This window comes from Ruditapes philippinarum, unplaced genomic scaffold, assembly GCF_026571515.1.
Source record: "Ruditapes philippinarum isolate M1 unplaced genomic scaffold, ASM2657151v2 ctg885_1_1_1_1, whole genome shotgun sequence".
NCBI lineage: Eukaryota > Metazoa > Mollusca > Bivalvia > Venerida > Veneridae > Ruditapes > Ruditapes philippinarum.
Window position 1 is genome coordinate 31,358 of NW_026857915.1, and position 16,552 is coordinate 47,909.

General features: G+C 33.2%; 1 protein-coding gene across 1 annotated transcript; it reads right to left on the reverse strand.

Moving 5' to 3' along the window:
• Window positions 1-4,787: 4,787 nt before the first annotated feature.
• Window positions 4,788-12,581, reverse strand: LOC132751500 (sodium/potassium-transporting ATPase subunit beta-like). Its single transcript, XM_060741666.1, has 5 exons — window positions 12,101-12,581; window positions 10,494-10,598; window positions 9,656-9,840; window positions 9,031-9,147; window positions 4,788-7,876 (listed from the first exon to the last, which is right to left on the reverse strand). The coding sequence occupies exons 1-5, from the start codon at window positions 12,417-12,419 to the stop codon at window positions 7,613-7,615; spliced, it is 990 nt and encodes a 329-aa protein (XP_060597649.1). The 5' UTR covers window positions 12,420-12,581; the 3' UTR covers window positions 4,788-7,612.
• Window positions 12,582-16,552: the final 3,971 nt, after the last annotated feature.

Sequence of the window (16,552 nt, forward strand, 5' to 3'; positions counted from 1 at the left end):
CAATTTTAGGACATTTAAGTATGAAATGAGTTTCAGGGCTTTTACTGGAACAAACTTGGTAGACACACATCAGAAGATTTATCATAATTGATATCTAAGCTCTAGCTCTTTGGGTTTGTTAGATGTTTTTACTTTTTACATACACCGTACAATGTATAAGGAAAATCAATAACCCCCTTGGGCAGGACCAATTTTGACTCTAAGGCTTTTATTTGAACAAACTTGGTAGACACACATAAGATTTTTTCATGCTTAATATCTAAGCTCCAGCTCTTTGGGTTTTTTAAAAGATTTTTTAAGTTTTTACTATGTACATATAAGGAAAATCAATGACCCCCCAGGGTGGGGCAACTTTAGACTCCAGGGCTTTTACTTGAATAATCTTGGTAGACACCCATTAGAAGATGTTTCATGCTAAATATATAAGCTCTAGTTCTTTGGGTTTTTTAAAAGAAGAGATTTTAAGTTTTTCTTTTGGTTGCCATGGCAACCTCTTTTGGTTGCCATGGCAACCAGAAACCAGAGTTCTGCTTGGAATCTAATTCATTGAATAATTTTTAAAAGTGACTACGAAAGGAACATTTCTGTGAAGTTTAGATGAAATTGGCTAAGCGTTTTATGAAGAGATGTTGTTTAATGTAAAAGTTAATGGCCGGACACCGGATGAAAAGCCATCACAAAAGCTCATGACAGGTGAGCTGAAACGAGAGTCGGTTATCATGAACTATCTGCTAAGTTTTCATTATTTTTGTGGGATTTTCTCCAATGTCTGGATGACCTTGACCTGGAGTTTTGTGATAATTAGGGGGCACAGGTGTACCAAACATATTACATATTAATCTTGTCTGGAAGGTTATTTGTAGAGATAAGATTTCATTTTCTTCTAAAAAATTGGTGTCTAAATTATTAACTTAATAATAGGGCATTAGTGGGGCCTCAAAAAATAATAACAAACGTACAGAATTTATCCTTTATCATGATCTAGCAGTGAAATATATATCAATTGTACTAACAAAAGGCACAATACAAAATATAAAAGCATGATATGATATGATATACAAGGGTTTGTAAACCAGAGTGTAATATTAAGTTTTTTTCTACAGTAAACTGAAACTTTTATCAATCATATACCTTCATAAAGAGGTGTGTTTCTACCTGATAAAAAGATGTTTTAGTTTTAGCTTACATTTGAAGATCTGGTATTGTTGGTTGTAACTTGGAAAGCTAAGATGGGAAGCAACTGCTAATACAAGGTATATGTAAGTAATGATATTGCTCATGTATTATGTTAATGATGACTTAATATGTACTTGTGTATACTATTAGGTTACAGTCTCATATTCAAAAAGGTGTATACATGAAACATTATTACTAATAATGTTGTGACAAAGTGAAAATTCTCGTGCTTATACTAAACCTATGATGGAATGTGAAGCGACAGAAATTATGTATGAATCATTGCAGATTGCTGAGAAGATCATCAGAAAATGTGACTGTACAAATAAAAACAAAACAAAAACTTTCTTTTTAATAACCCCTTTGTAATGACCTGGCACTTACGGAAAAGTTAATCAATTACTTACAGACAATTCATTAAATAAAAGGGATGGAAATAATCATCGAACAAATAATGTGACATGATATAGAATAGCTTCAAGTATCTCAATAATTTTCAAATAATGCTATAGTTGAACGTAAATTTCTGTATGTGTATGGACATATACCTTTAGTGACTACAGGTCTCTACCATTTCTTACAGCCTTACTACTGAGTTAACCTTTTCTTGATATGGTCGAGTGTCCACCTAGAAATCCAGATATTTGGAGTTCCACCCACAGTCAGTGCTTGAGGAAAAAAAATGTTTACTTTTTGTCCGAAATAGATAATATACAGTATAATGCATGCTTAAACAACAGGTTGTAAAAACACAATATGATTATTTGTCTACAGAATTTCAAAAATATCACAAAAATAACCAATGGAATGATTGCCTTATACTTCACATAATTAACATAAGAAACTACGATGCTCAATGCAACACTGTTGTAACTATGAATAAACCTGATTGTCCAGATACAACAGTATTGCACTGAATTTGAACTTTACTATCTAACAATAGCTTTACAACAGTTATAATCATTTTCATTTTTTTTCTTCAAAAATACATAAATTATTATTCATTTCTTAATAATGGTAAATATTACAAAATCAACTTTATATAAGAAATAACAAAAACAACGAAGAACACAGTTCAAAAGTAGTGATATGTCACTGTTTAAACATTTCAACCAATAACCAGGGTAAACATTTAATGCTGGTAACAAGGTATCACTTACTAAGGGATCATCATTTTTAACTCTGTGAAATCAACAAGCGAGATACATCAAAATAATGATGCCCTAAACTCAATCAATTATTTATAAGCAATATAAATTTAAGTCTGCAAATCTGTTAAAACTTAACTGATGCTTTAATATACAAAACTAAACAGTAAAGTGCCTGTCAATGAATTAAAACTCTTTAAAGAAGGTCATGATATTCTACATTTCTCAGAAGAGATCCGTTGCTAAGAAAGATCATTAATCTTCCATGTAGAAATAGGTCCTTGGGACTGTTTCTCACTACTTCAGCCATTATTCATTAAGTTCATGGGCAAAGCTACATGTATATACCAAATATCTAAGCTCTATGAATGAGTTTTTGGTTGGGTTATACATTCAACCAACACAATAAAACTGTATAATTATAGATTATAGCTTGACTAGTGGTAGAAGACCTCCGGTGTCACTCCTTGCATTATTCCAGGAATCAACCGCACCTGACAATAACCACAGACGTTACTTAAGCTAGCTAGAAAGATATCTGCATGAAAGTCTCTAGATGCTGGCACATATCTCAACACATGAAATGTACATGCTGTTATAAATTACATATGACTTACAAATAGATACATTTAGTAAAAACTTGATATGTGAATAAATATATTAAATGAATAGTTACACATGATGTATTACATGTATAATTAAACAATAATATTGATATTATTTATATTTTGTTAAAGGTAACTAAAAGATTGTGAAATAAATTACCAGACATATGTTTTCTTTAAAAATATGTTAAAAATTACAAAAAAAATGCTTTTTTTTATAAAAAAAATATTGTTCACAACTGATAGTTTTCCAGTAAATTTATAATCCTATATAACAGAACAAATATTATAAGCAATGAGGTGTAGTAGTATCTTGTACTATATAATGATACTGTGATATATAGAAACTGTATATAATGATTCTGTTTTACAATGTTATCAATAGTAACAAATAAAGACATTAATAGAAACATACATGTATCTGTAAATAAGAAATACTTACAGGTACCCTAAACAGTGAAAAGGGGCCAGATTTCTATAAAATCTATTTTCCAGTAAAATTAAGATTTTATGATCACTTACATTACTGGTAATTATAGCTAATCAAATCCATTTAAATCTGCACAAAGACATAAAAATAAAATTTCCTTGACATATTAAAATATATAAAGTTATGCTGGTCCGATATAAGGCACAAATATCACAATCTATTGGAATGGTTCTTGAGTTAAAGCCTCTATTTACAGCGCTAACAAACAAATTCAAACATTTCAAAATACGAAGTACAAGGTCCATTTTAACACGTTCCTACATTTAGATGATGCATCAATTCAGATAAGTCTTATCCAATGGCCACTTCAAACAATTATAATTATTATCATACCTCCATTTAACAAGTTATCCATTTATTTTCTTCCCTGCATTTAAGGTGACACTGGCCATTTTGTAATACCTTAAAAATTTATAATTCTCTTGCAGTAGCAAGTTATTGTAAATGTTAACAGTGGATATACATGTATTTTCTACTACATCATGTAACATTATATAAAATATCCTTGATTCATTAACACAAATGAGCCACGTCACGACAAAACCAACATAATGGGTTTGCGACCAGCATGGATCCAGACCAGCCTGTGCATCCGCGCAGTCTGATCAGGATCCATGCTGTTCGCTTACCAACCCTATAACAAGTAAAGAAACTGATAGCGAACAGCATGGATCCTGATCCGACTGCGCATCCTGACTGCGCAGATGCGCAGGCTGGTCTGGATCCATGCTGGTCGCAAACCCATTATGTTGGTTTTGTCATGACACGGCTCAAATAAATTCTTTATCAGTGTATAATTATGTACAATATTATTACTATGCTTGTGTGCTTAAAGAAAAAAAAACTACAACCCATTTAACAACAGTTCACATCTCAAGGAAAACAACAGTTCACAATTGAAGAAAAATGAGAGTTCACAACTAAACAAACAGTTCACAACCACTTGAAGGAAATTGGCTTTGGTCTATTATATTATATTAACATATCATACAATACTAATTTAAACAGCATGACCCTAACAGTTATATAATGTACTAAGTACCACAAAAAAGTATAGCAATTAACAATTATTATCCAAAATCCAAATCCAGTAAGACAAATGTTTATTTCTCTATAGTTGATGAACAAAAATAAAGTGGAATGAAATATAACAGTCTGAAAAGGAATAAACATAAAATAGTCCATTTCAAAAGCGTAATCACAACAAAATCCAGTTCAGCATATAATATAATTTTCCACTTTAGATTGATTATGGAAGCTACTTTTTGATACTGTACTAGTCATGTAAGTCAACTTTTGTACATATTTAACTAAATATAGGTTTACTTGAAGATTATTCCATTATGCATGAATCAAAATAACATATACATTTGTATTGTTTTGTACAAAACAAGTGAGATTCTAAAACATTTTTTGATCTTAGGTATGAAGTATTACTGACAGATTTCACATAATTTTGCAGGTTTTGAATGACAAAAGAATCTTATCATACAACTGGGAATAAATTTTCAATGCTTTAAACAAGCTGTCAGTTATTAGCAGACCCACATATTCTGGCAAAAAAATTATGATATGAAATTTATGTTCAGACATGGTCAAGTTTTCAGAGAGAAAACATACATAATAGTAAACAAATATCCTGTATAATCTATGTTTATAAAGGGAAAAGCAAGGAATATAAAAGCCCTTTTTTCAACAAATCTTTCCTTTTGGTACATTTTTTTACATGATTTATCTTAACTAGTTATACATGTGATACATACAGATAAAATTGCATGAAGGAAATTCAAGCAAACAAACTGACTTAAATCTGAAAGTCTATTTAACAGCAAAGTATTTCATATATAACCATTATGAAAAAATCATACATTTTAATCATACAAGAAACAAATAAAATTTAGATATGCATTAATTAAATCAAAATTTCTTCAAGGATTAGCATATTAAGTATACTGGAAAGTATAGCACATTTAACATAAAGTGTTATATTATAAACAGAATGTATATACAACAATTATTCGCATACTACTGGTTGACTAGTGAACTGTACACTAACAGTTTTAGCTTTGAGATTAAGTAACCAATGCATTTATAAAATTTCTTCACTGTACTATAACTTCTTTGAAGTACTTCAAACTTCACCCTTACACTTTAATATTGTATAGATAGTCTGACAGATGAAACAAAAGTCATGTGCAAGGTAAGGCTCCATTCAATTGTAATTAGGTCACCCCCAGAGAGAAAATAGTGGGGACTTTTTGATTTTCATGCCCAAGGTAAATCCTAGTTCTGCAGGGACCTTGTAAAGTAAAAGTCAACAAGAATGTCCTTGCACAGCAAATTTTCACATATCCCCTAGGGCCAAAATAAAACTGCTGCATTGAGCTAGCAGTAGAAGAACTTTTATAGTGCATATAAAATCAGGTAGTTAGAATAGACATGCGAATATGAATATGTGAGCCGCGTCACAACAAAACCAACATAATGGGTTTGCAACCAGCATGGATCCAGACCAGCCTGCCCATCCGCGCAGTCTTTTGGTTTTGTCGTGACGAAGCTCAAATTTTGTATGTTTGTTTTGTTTGAATGCAAGTCACACAGATACTGCAAAGGTCACACGGCGACTTTCCAGCTTTAATGAAGAAGGAAGACCTCAGGTGCCTGTTCATGAATTATTTCAGGCACAAACTGGCACCTGAGAAGAGCTACCTCACCTGAAAGAATCCAATTACCCTGACAGGACTCAAACCTACACCAGTGAAGGGCAAGTGAAAGTCTGAAAGCCAACTTAATTTTGACTATGAAACCAGTGTATAAGCAATATCAGCTTGCATATCCAATTTTAACACACTATAAACAGATTTTTTTATACAAAGATCTCTCACATAAATAACAGACCGTTTTGATTTTCAAATCAAGACAAGTCCACTATAAAGATTAAGCCACTTATAACTTAAGATTCTATAAAAACGCAAAACCTTAATCTCACTGACTCAATACAGAAGTCCTACATCTATTTCTCATTCTAATTGTGTAGCTCTGAAATAGGATATATTTCATATAACAACAGTATAAAAGTCACAACCATGAAAATATATGAATCATTATAGAAAAAACTATAACAATTTAACAATGTACCGGTACATTAAGAAACAAGAACTGCCAGTACAACAGCATGCTCAACTATTCTCAGTGCTTGATAGTAAAACAATAGTCTGCATAATATAATACTTAACATTTTTAGAGAAGGATTTCATTATAATAAAATACATGTCATAATTATGAGTCTTAAATATTGCCTAAATAATTTTGTAATTTGATAAAGGACCATCTATCAATCAAAATCCTGGTTTCAAATGAATATCTTTAGTAGTTTTGAATGCAAAAGCTTAAACACTGTAAGAATTTTTTAATTTTCATAAATTAAGCCAATATGCATATCAGAGCTATCAGATATGGTCACAAAGGCATGAAATTAAGTTTCAAGTAAATTTCTTAACTTTATTCAAGAATTTTCAAGTTCACAAATGGCCATAATTCAGTCAAAATCTACAAGTATGTCAAAGTGATAGTAACATCCAGTTACAGTCACAAAAACATGCATTAAGATTCAAGTAATTACCCTCAGTAGTTTTGGCCATAATTCAGTCATAATCCATGTCAAGTGATATGGAACTATGATAGTGTATAATGATCTCAAAATTACGTGTATAAAGCAAAACCATGAATGGTTGATGAGATATAATATGCTGTACAAATAAGTGGCATATAAAACTTAAACCAAAGTGTTACATTTAAAGTCTGTGTTTGTAGGATAGCCCTACTTTTCTCCAAATAATCAAGCTCAAAATTCGCAACAAATTATATAACAAAGATATGTATTTTCCTTTTTAAATCATTAAAATTTTAACAACCTTTCCTTTACATAAATTTTTGAATTTTTTCAGATAATGAAAAAAACAAATTTACAATGAAAAAATATAAATGGAATGTTTATGAAAAATTAGGATCAATTCTCATATACCCATCCATGTACATATTTCATTAGTTCAAAATGTCAAGTATTGGGCATGTTTGGAATGTGAAAATCCTAATGAGCAGCAATTACATCACAGCCAGAAAGGCTTATCAGCATTTTATAAACAACACTTATTTGCCTTTCTGACTGAAAGGAGTTGATATTTCATGTATTATTATTTCAAGAGGATAGCAAACTCTGTGGAGTATTTCTGACTGCTCTGTGGCTGACCGTTGTTAAAATTTTTTGCCCACGCTGTACAAACAATGTTAACCTGAGTGTTTGGTGGGACTGTGTTGAACTGAACCATCACTGCCGGGTACAAGTAGCCATCTGCCTCTCTCTCCAGGAAGTAAAACAAGGGAAAACCTTTTGGAGGATTATAATCAACCATAGCCGTGTAATTATCTCTCATCATTAGAGCTTGATCTTTGGCTGTCTGTAGAAATAGGAGAAAACAACTGCAACATTAATACGAAACATTCCTAGTAGATAGTCTTTGATAATTCTTGTCTTTAAACTCCAAAGTGATTTACATAACATGATAAGAAGTAGCATTATAATTAACATGTCTGCTTCTTAACTTAGAGAATCATTGTTTGAACTTTTCTTACATCTAACATGCCTCCAAACAATGTCAGTGCTTGTTATTTCCAGGAAATGGACTCAAGCTTAAAGATTTTTATCAAAACCATACATGTAGTAATAATTACAGCAATATGTTTAAACATTATTAAGAAGATGCAATGTCTATCTTACTAAAGAAGATACAATGTTTGTTTGTTTGTTTTGGGTTTTACGTCACATCGACACAGTATAGGTCATATCGCGACGTTTCAGCTTTACTGGTGGAGGAAGACCTCAGGTGCCCTTCCGTGCATTATTTCAGGCACGAATGGGCACCTGAGTAGAACCACCGACGTTCCGTAAGCTAGCTGGATAGCTTCCTCACATGAAAGAATCCACAGCGGTGAGGGGCAAGTGGTTTGAAGTCAACGACCTTAACGCGAAGATACAATGTCAATGTTATAAAGATGAAGAAAAGTAGCATAAATTTCTTTTTATAAATATAAAACAATTTTTCATGAAATTCACAGTTGCACGAAGTTCAATGTGGTTTCTCTGATACCCCTTCACAAAGAGAAATAACCCTAACACTTATCCTGCAGGTCAAAGCTGCAAATAATAAAACCAGAGGCATTTCTGATCACAAGAAGCATCTTAACCTTAAACTGCTCGAACTGAAATTGAATAGCCTTTGTCACCAGTAGGTAACCTGCAGGTCAGTACAGTCTGACCAGGCTTGATACTGTTGGTACCTCTGTTCTTGTATTTCTACACTGAAATCCCTAAATACTTGAATGAACTGTTCCAAATTCAAAGCTGGGTAAAGCAATTGCACAAGTTCAGCAGGCAGTTTAAGGATTAATTGAGTCATCTTTCTTCTAGAGCTGCTTACTTGCTATCTTCATAATCTTTCTATATTTTGTGGATAAATAGCTTTTTTACATATACCGGTAATACATGTTTATCAATATTAAATAAGGTTTATTTTTTTTAAGCAGATTGACAACGATTGATTGATAAACTAACCTTCCCCTCACAACTCACAGCTACACTCTTACTGGAGAACCTATCCCCAATCTTCTCCTTTATATCAGCATTTTTACCATCAGTGAAGTCAAATGGCTGAGGTGTGATGTTATCATCCTGTAAAATATGTTGAATAACAATAACTTTTTTAATATACTTTCTTTATAAATCCTCACCCCCATCCATAATCTGTTTATATACAAAGTTATGGTGAAATTTAGTGGTCTCAAACTTGCGGGTCAGATTCTGAATTTTAATAGTCCCCATTTCTTTCCAAATGTTCTTCAAAAAATGTACTTGAATGATTCTAAATAAGCAACACAGCCACACTAGTTTAATAGATTTTTGTGAGAATGTAAATCTAAAAGGAACATGACTATGACAAAATGGAATTAAAAGCATTTGTGTGATATAGCCTATTGAGCTAGCAACTGTTCACATATTAAGTTTCAAGTTAATGCTTGTACTGGTTCTAATATTTTGAAGAACAAAGATGGATAAGAAATATAGCCCCAAAAACATATCTGGTAGGGATTTTTGCAAAATGCGCAGTTCAAGTTGTACACGAATAACATTTTAAAAGATGGCGGATAAGAAAATTAAAATGAAACAGTAACAAACTTACAGGTTTCAAAACCAGCAGAACGCAAGGTCGCTCCTCGTTGATACCATACATGTCAAAATGTTGGCAATTATCTCCAAATTTTTCCATGGTCAGCATGCAAACTTTACCGTGTGGTACTTTAGTAGTATTATCATCACAATGTATGTACCTGTCTAGGTTTGCTGATTGTCTCAGAGTGCTGTAGTCTGTTAAATATATCAATAAAAAATTAATAACTTTATTATTACTAGTTATTATATTGTAGGAGAATCTTGATTGGCAACGTATTTAACTTGAATGGATTTTGCTATGCAAGGATCTCATGAGGCATGGAAGTGCAAAGTGGGATATATTCTCGTAAAATCTGGTGAGGAACTTTTTAACATTATAAACTTCCTCATATCTGAACTATACCTTCGAAAAATGCAATTATATTACAATGTTATTCGGGATCACACTTTGAAGAAAAGTAGTTTTTCTTTCTGTTGGGTTTTTATACAGCTATATAATATCTGTATTAGTCATATTGGACATGACAAATACAGAAGCTTTTCTTTAAATTGTTTAAGGTGCTTTAAACTATGTCTATCAGGCTTTCATGATGAGTAAGTTCAGAAGTTTTTAGTTTTGTTTAGTGAAGTAGTAAACATTTCAACATTTTCCATTGGCACCGGATAACAAAATGCAGACAATATAATGTCAACTTGAAAGCCTGCTGTATTACAATTCTAAAAAAAAACCACACTTGGATATCTGCAAATTTACTTGTTATAGATCTGTAACTTTTATAGCAAAAATCTGACTGGTTAGTTACTAACACTTGTATTTCATAAAACTCTTACTCCTGTTCTATACAAACCTGCAAGACTTGATTCAAGTCTGTTGAAGTAATTCATGTATGTCATATGATCACGTGGACTGAAGCTTATCAAACCATTCTTATCTGGACCATATGCAAACAGCCCTGAAAAATATGGCGAATTTATTGACCGAGTCTGTTAATGACATTTAGACCAAACTTCGACATTTGCAAGGAACAAATTGAATAGATGCATGTGACTATTATTCACACAAATGAATCTTGTTAAAACATATTAATTTAGTGATTATATGCAATGTATCATGTGGTTACAAGCAACTTCCTTAAAAACTTTCTGTTGGGTTTACCCTTTAGCAAAGTGGTGAATTGTCTGTCAATTAATCAAGCGTTCCATATTTCAGTCTCCATGCCTGTTCATATTTCAAGATTTTTTTTACTTCTTAATTTCATACATGGAGTTGTCTGGCTTCCATTTATTCATTAGTCTTGTAACAATAATACATGTAGGTATAAGGCTAAGCCACTTCAAATCTTAGCCTTAATGTTTGGTAAACCCTTTAACTATCTTAGATAATCTTTAATGGGATGCCAACATAAAAAGGACATCCGAGAGCAAACTTAACATTTGGATTCCTATGCAGAAAGTTAGAAACATAAAAATAAATTACAGTTTACCAAGCAAGTTCAAAATAAAATTTACTAATTTCATAGCTTACTGTACTGGACAGGAACCAGTTTCCGGACAGAATTCGACTTTTTTGAATTGTCTTTTTTATATAATAAACATGCATTAATAAAATTAACATACTAAAAACCTGAGCTCTAAATACGTCCGATAACACAATTAATACTGCCTGGTGACGTAAGCAATGTGCAAACAGAAGGGTTAAATTAGGTCATCAAAAGTGTAAATTGTTCACTCTTGCAGAACCAGTTTCCGGACATATATTAAGCTGTTATTCATATCTGTTTTTAACTGATAATTATTCTAATATAACAAAAAATTTCTTCTCACATATTAGCTTTCTTATATAATTAAGCTGATTTACTGAAAAAATGTTTTATGATAGGAAAATAACGATCACGTGATGGGTCTCGTAATGACTGAAAAGTGAAACGGATATTTTTGTGTGTACGGCAGCAACGAAGTGCGAAAGTGGAGTAAACCTAGCTAAACACCGTTTTCCGATACGTTACAGATTTAGCTCTGGGGAATTACACCCAATGAACTTCGAATGAAGTACATTGTGCATTAATTGCTACCCCAAATTATATCCCGAAATAAACAAAATATTGCACATGCGCAGAACAAATAACATGCCCCAAAGGGATATAAGGCTGTTTTCAGATATCCTCACGAAATTTTAATGATGTATCAACTTGGAAGGAAGTTTATTTTCTCAAACAATCAAAACATGCATCTTCATGACATATAATACCGATCGTCATCGATAAAGCCAAAATTAAGCCGTTATAATACTTGTCTGGAAACTGGTATTGTCCGGAAACTGGTTTCTGCCCAGTAAATTATGATAAAAAAATACCATATTAGGTAACCACTAGGGAAAATAAGAGGTTTTGGATTTCATCTCCTGTCAGTACAAGAGCTTTTTTTCTGATTGTAACTGGATGACAGCCACACTTACCATATGCTGGGGATCCCTTGTTGGCCTGCTGTTGTTTATGGTGAGCAATAGCTGAAATAATGATCAAGATGAGTGCCAGCAGAAACACAACAACAGCCCCTGCCATTATAAATTTAACACGCTTTGTGTTTTTACACTCACAACAAAGAACTTTAATTGAATTTCTGTATGGTTTTGGTTTGAGTTCTACTGTATAGTCATTGTATATGCCATTTCCATTCCTAGTACCATTTCTCACTGGGTCATCCGAGTAGTGGTGCTCATCCGAAGGTGAACTGAAATGTGCTTTGTCCGAGTAATCAACTCGATCGTAAGACATTTTGATCTTGTATCGTAGTTTCAAATTAGAAGATAAACAAAAACTCAGTTTTATACTTTGTTGTCTCTATACAACGGGAAAATTGTCAAAAATAGTCAAACTTTGTAAAAATGGCGACTTCTTTTCCTTTCGGACTGGTTCCTTTTCTACTTTGGTTCCCGTTTCCAACAACCGGTTGAAGATAACTAAATATTTTTATTCATCATAAATATTTAACATATTTTACCATTCATTTTTAAAATGCCTAAAACCACAGATATTTAGCTCCATGCCAAAACGTAAATCTTGAAATAGATCTCTATGCCTGTACAGGGTCTTTCAAACAGAACTCTGCTATGATCCATCTTGTCTACGGAGATGGGCAAATTTCAACATACTTCTTCAGTCGGGATGGAATTCATACAGTACAGTAGGTCCGAAAGGAGCGAGTAAATATAAATTATCTGTCATAAACATTTAGCAGCTAGACTAATTAAAAATACAGGAATGCTACACTCTCAATAATAAGGCCATTAAGCTAGAAAAATATTTGTAACAATTATTTTATAACGCTTACATAGCCCCTACTTTTGATTATGGATGTATTATATATATTATATATGGTCCCATAGTAAGAAATGAGGCCTAAATAGAATAATGAAATTACAAGAAAGAATTTCCAGAATCATTTAAAAGAAACCCGTGAAAACCAATTCTTTTGAAATGTTACAAAATCTAAAATGGCTATCGATCTTTTTCATCTAGATGTGATTATTTTTCTGAAAGCGATGAATAAATTAACACCAGCATGTATATATCTCTGATCCTATTTCGTTATATCAGAATAGAATGTACTTTCTTTAGTTATTGATAGGAAACCTTTTGGTCTACGGACCGACCGACATACAAATGCAAAGCAAAATACTCCCATTTCTTTGAATGGGGGGGGGGGGCATAATAACACAAGTACACCCCTACTAAACAGTGACTTTTTCACATTTTGGTGATCTGTTTAATAGGAAAAATGCTTGTTTTTCAAAAACCGAAGAATTCTATGCCAAGAACATTTTTCTCATCATTTTGGATGAAAATGGAGCCACCGGCAATGTGAAAGAGCCCTAGCAAATGTGATGGATCCAATACAAACATTTTTGAATAAATTTGAAGAAACAACCGTCTATGTACGTGTCTTGACGAAAACTGTAACTAAAAGGCACCAAAAACGAACCTAAATTCATTGACGTAGTAATACAAAAGTGAATTTTAACCTAACTGATAAAAAAAAATGAGAAAGGCTGTTTTATCCATAATTAAATTTTTTCATTAATAACAAAATGCTCCATATTGTGAAATATTGGCGATTACTAATGATAATTAAGACAAAATTGAATGAGTTGATAATTATAAAGACTTACATTCATGTAATGTTTAAGAGTTGCGCTTAGCACGAAGTAAATTTCGCCGAAGCAATGTAATGAAATGACACCAGTTACTTTCAGATTATGTCATTTGAATACTTGAGCCAAAAGAACTTGAAAAATATTCTAAAACAAGAGCTATCATTGAAAAGTGACTGGAAGCTTTGACATAAAATCCGCAATATATACTGTTAATATAATTATGTGCGACCGCCTTTGATAAATATCATTACTAAAATTTCACAGAAGTGTAGGAAAATTATCTTAACAAATTTTACAAAAAAAACAAACAAACAAAACAAAACAAAAACCATTAAGGGCCTATAACTGTGCGAAAATAAATTCATACACAAAATCATGGCACAATGTACAACTAGGCTTGGAAAATCATGACACCATGCAAACAATGTTATTAATGTTATAACTCGAAAATGACCATAAAGAGACCGTAACTGTGCCACAATTAATTAAAGGCAAAATCAAGAAGCTATGCACAACTAGGCATGGTGTGAAACAATCCTGTGAAGTTTCAGTAAATTCCCCCCTTCCAGTGGTTTTGGAGATGTAGCTTGGACAAGCTTATTTCACTCGAAAATAGACCATTAAGGGACCATAACTGTGCCAAAAAATTCAAGCAGAAAATCAAGAAAATATGCGCAACTGGGCTTGGTGACAAGCAATTCTGTGTAGTTTCACTGAAATCCCCCAACGGTTTTGGAGATGTAGCTTAGACAAGCCTTTTTTACTAAAAAATAGACCATTTAGGGGCCATAACTGTTCCCCAAAAATTCAAGCGGAATATCAAGAGAGTATGCACAACTAGGCTTGGCGAAAAAAGTCCTATGAATTTTCACTGAAATTCCCCCGGTGGTTTTGGTGATGAAGCGCGGACAAGCTTATTTTACTCAAAAATTGACCATTAAGGGGCCATAACTGTGCCAAAAATTCAAGCCGAATATCAAGAGATTATGCACAACTAGGCTTGGTGACAAACAATCCTGTCAAGTTTCACTTAAATTCCCCATCAGTTTGGTGATAAAGCGTTTTACTAAAAAAATACCATTAAGGGGCCATAACTGTGCCAAAAAAATGAAAGCGGAAAATCAAGATACTAATCACAACTAGGCATGGTTACAAACAATCCTGTTAAGTTTCACTGAAATCGTCCCGGCGGTTTTGGAGATGAAGCGCGGACAAATTATCGGACGGACAATGCGATTACAATACATGTATACGCCGTCCTTCGGGGGCATAAAAATAACGCTTTTCATAAGGTGATTCGGACTGCCTATACTAACTGTACCATATCCGTTCTGTGCATTCTGACTATGTTCGAGGTGCAACGGAAAGGGCAAAGAAGTTGTGATTGTGTTTCATTTTACAGTTAACTCTCTTAATGGACAAAATTAAATGTTCATTAATTTTCTCTTAATTAAAAAAAAATGTCAAAAAACAACAATTTTTCACCAAAATTAGGTGTAAGGACACGTGTTAACATGGAAAAACTAGTTTTCGGGTGATTCCAATGTTTTTCATCATTCTTTGTGTAAACCTTTTCCCTAATAGAAGCGTGTTTTGACGGCTTTTTGCCCCCCCCCCTTTTTTTTGAGGCATCAAACAGTGAAAAAAAAGGCCTATTTAGGCCTCAAACACTGTTTTTCGTTTGAGAAATGTTGTTAAAAAAGTGACCACTATTTCGCCGCCGCCCCCATCAAAATGTTTTATCAGGGGGTTGCCAGAAGGGGGATGTGCCCCCTTCTGCTTGGGGGGTTTGAAGGGGTCGGTAGTCCCCCTCATCGTCAAGAAAATTTTGGACATGTGACAGGCTAAAAATGGCCTCAGGTCAATCTTAGGGTAACTAGTAACCGTCGCTGAAAAGCCCTTTACTCTATCTCAATTCATTGAGAAGTTGCAGCACTTTGAAATCAGCTTTGATGGGGGGAAAAACAATGCAAAATAGTGATTTTTGGCAATTTTGAGACGTCCCCCGTTGCCATGGTAACAGGAAATTTACGACTGAGCATGCTGTTACAGAGGCTATGGTCTAGTCAACATTTGTGCCAAGTTACATGAGTATTGAAGCATTTTTCATAGTTTCATAACAGTTTGAACTTGCTACAGGAGGCTTTTCAATGAAAACGGACATTTTTCGCAATATATGCTCATGGGGTAAAAGGTTAAAGGATTAATTATACTATAATGCCAGCCTGAGGTTAGCATTTATATGGTTCTAATAATTAGAGGTAGATGTGTTTTCTAATAATTTTAAAAATACAAAAACTGGATGATATATTCATGGGCACATGTTGTATCATATTAAAATTTGTATTTTTAAAACCTTTTGCACACTTTAATTGTGTTTGTATTATCTTCTACTTATCATTGATATATGCTTAAAGGATCACGGTATATTGCTTAATGTCTTAAAGTATTGTTTTCATCATCATCGTCGTCGTCGTCGTCGTCGTCGCCGTCCTCCTCCTCCTCATCATGAATAACTCAATGAACCCATGATAAGCAGTAGTTTTATATTACATGTATCATATTGACATTTTTGTCTGTTTTTGGTAACAATATTTTGTTGCTATTTAGTTGTGGTTACGCCATTTCACCCAATCAGACTTTCTCATCTCTTTCCCGTCTCAGTTCCACTCGGGGTGTGCATGTCGCTGAGAAGGCACGTACAAGGCACAAGGCATCGGCAGAAGATTTGAAATTCGAAGACTTGGGAAGGCG

Excerpts from the sequence above, each read along its gene's own strand:
- LOC132751500 (XM_060741666.1), bottom strand. The coding sequence starts at position 12,419 with ATGTCTTACGATCGAGTTGATTACTCGGACAAAGCACATTTCAGTTCA. Across the intron at positions 9,841-10,493 it reads ACTTGAATCAAGTCTTGCAG|ACTACAGCACTCTGAGACAA; the intron begins GTTTGTATAGAA and ends TATATTTAACAG. Across the intron at positions 7,877-9,030 it reads CTGTGAGTTGTGAGGGGAAG|ACAGCCAAAGATCAAGCTCT; the intron begins GTTAGTTTATCA and ends CTATTTCTACAG.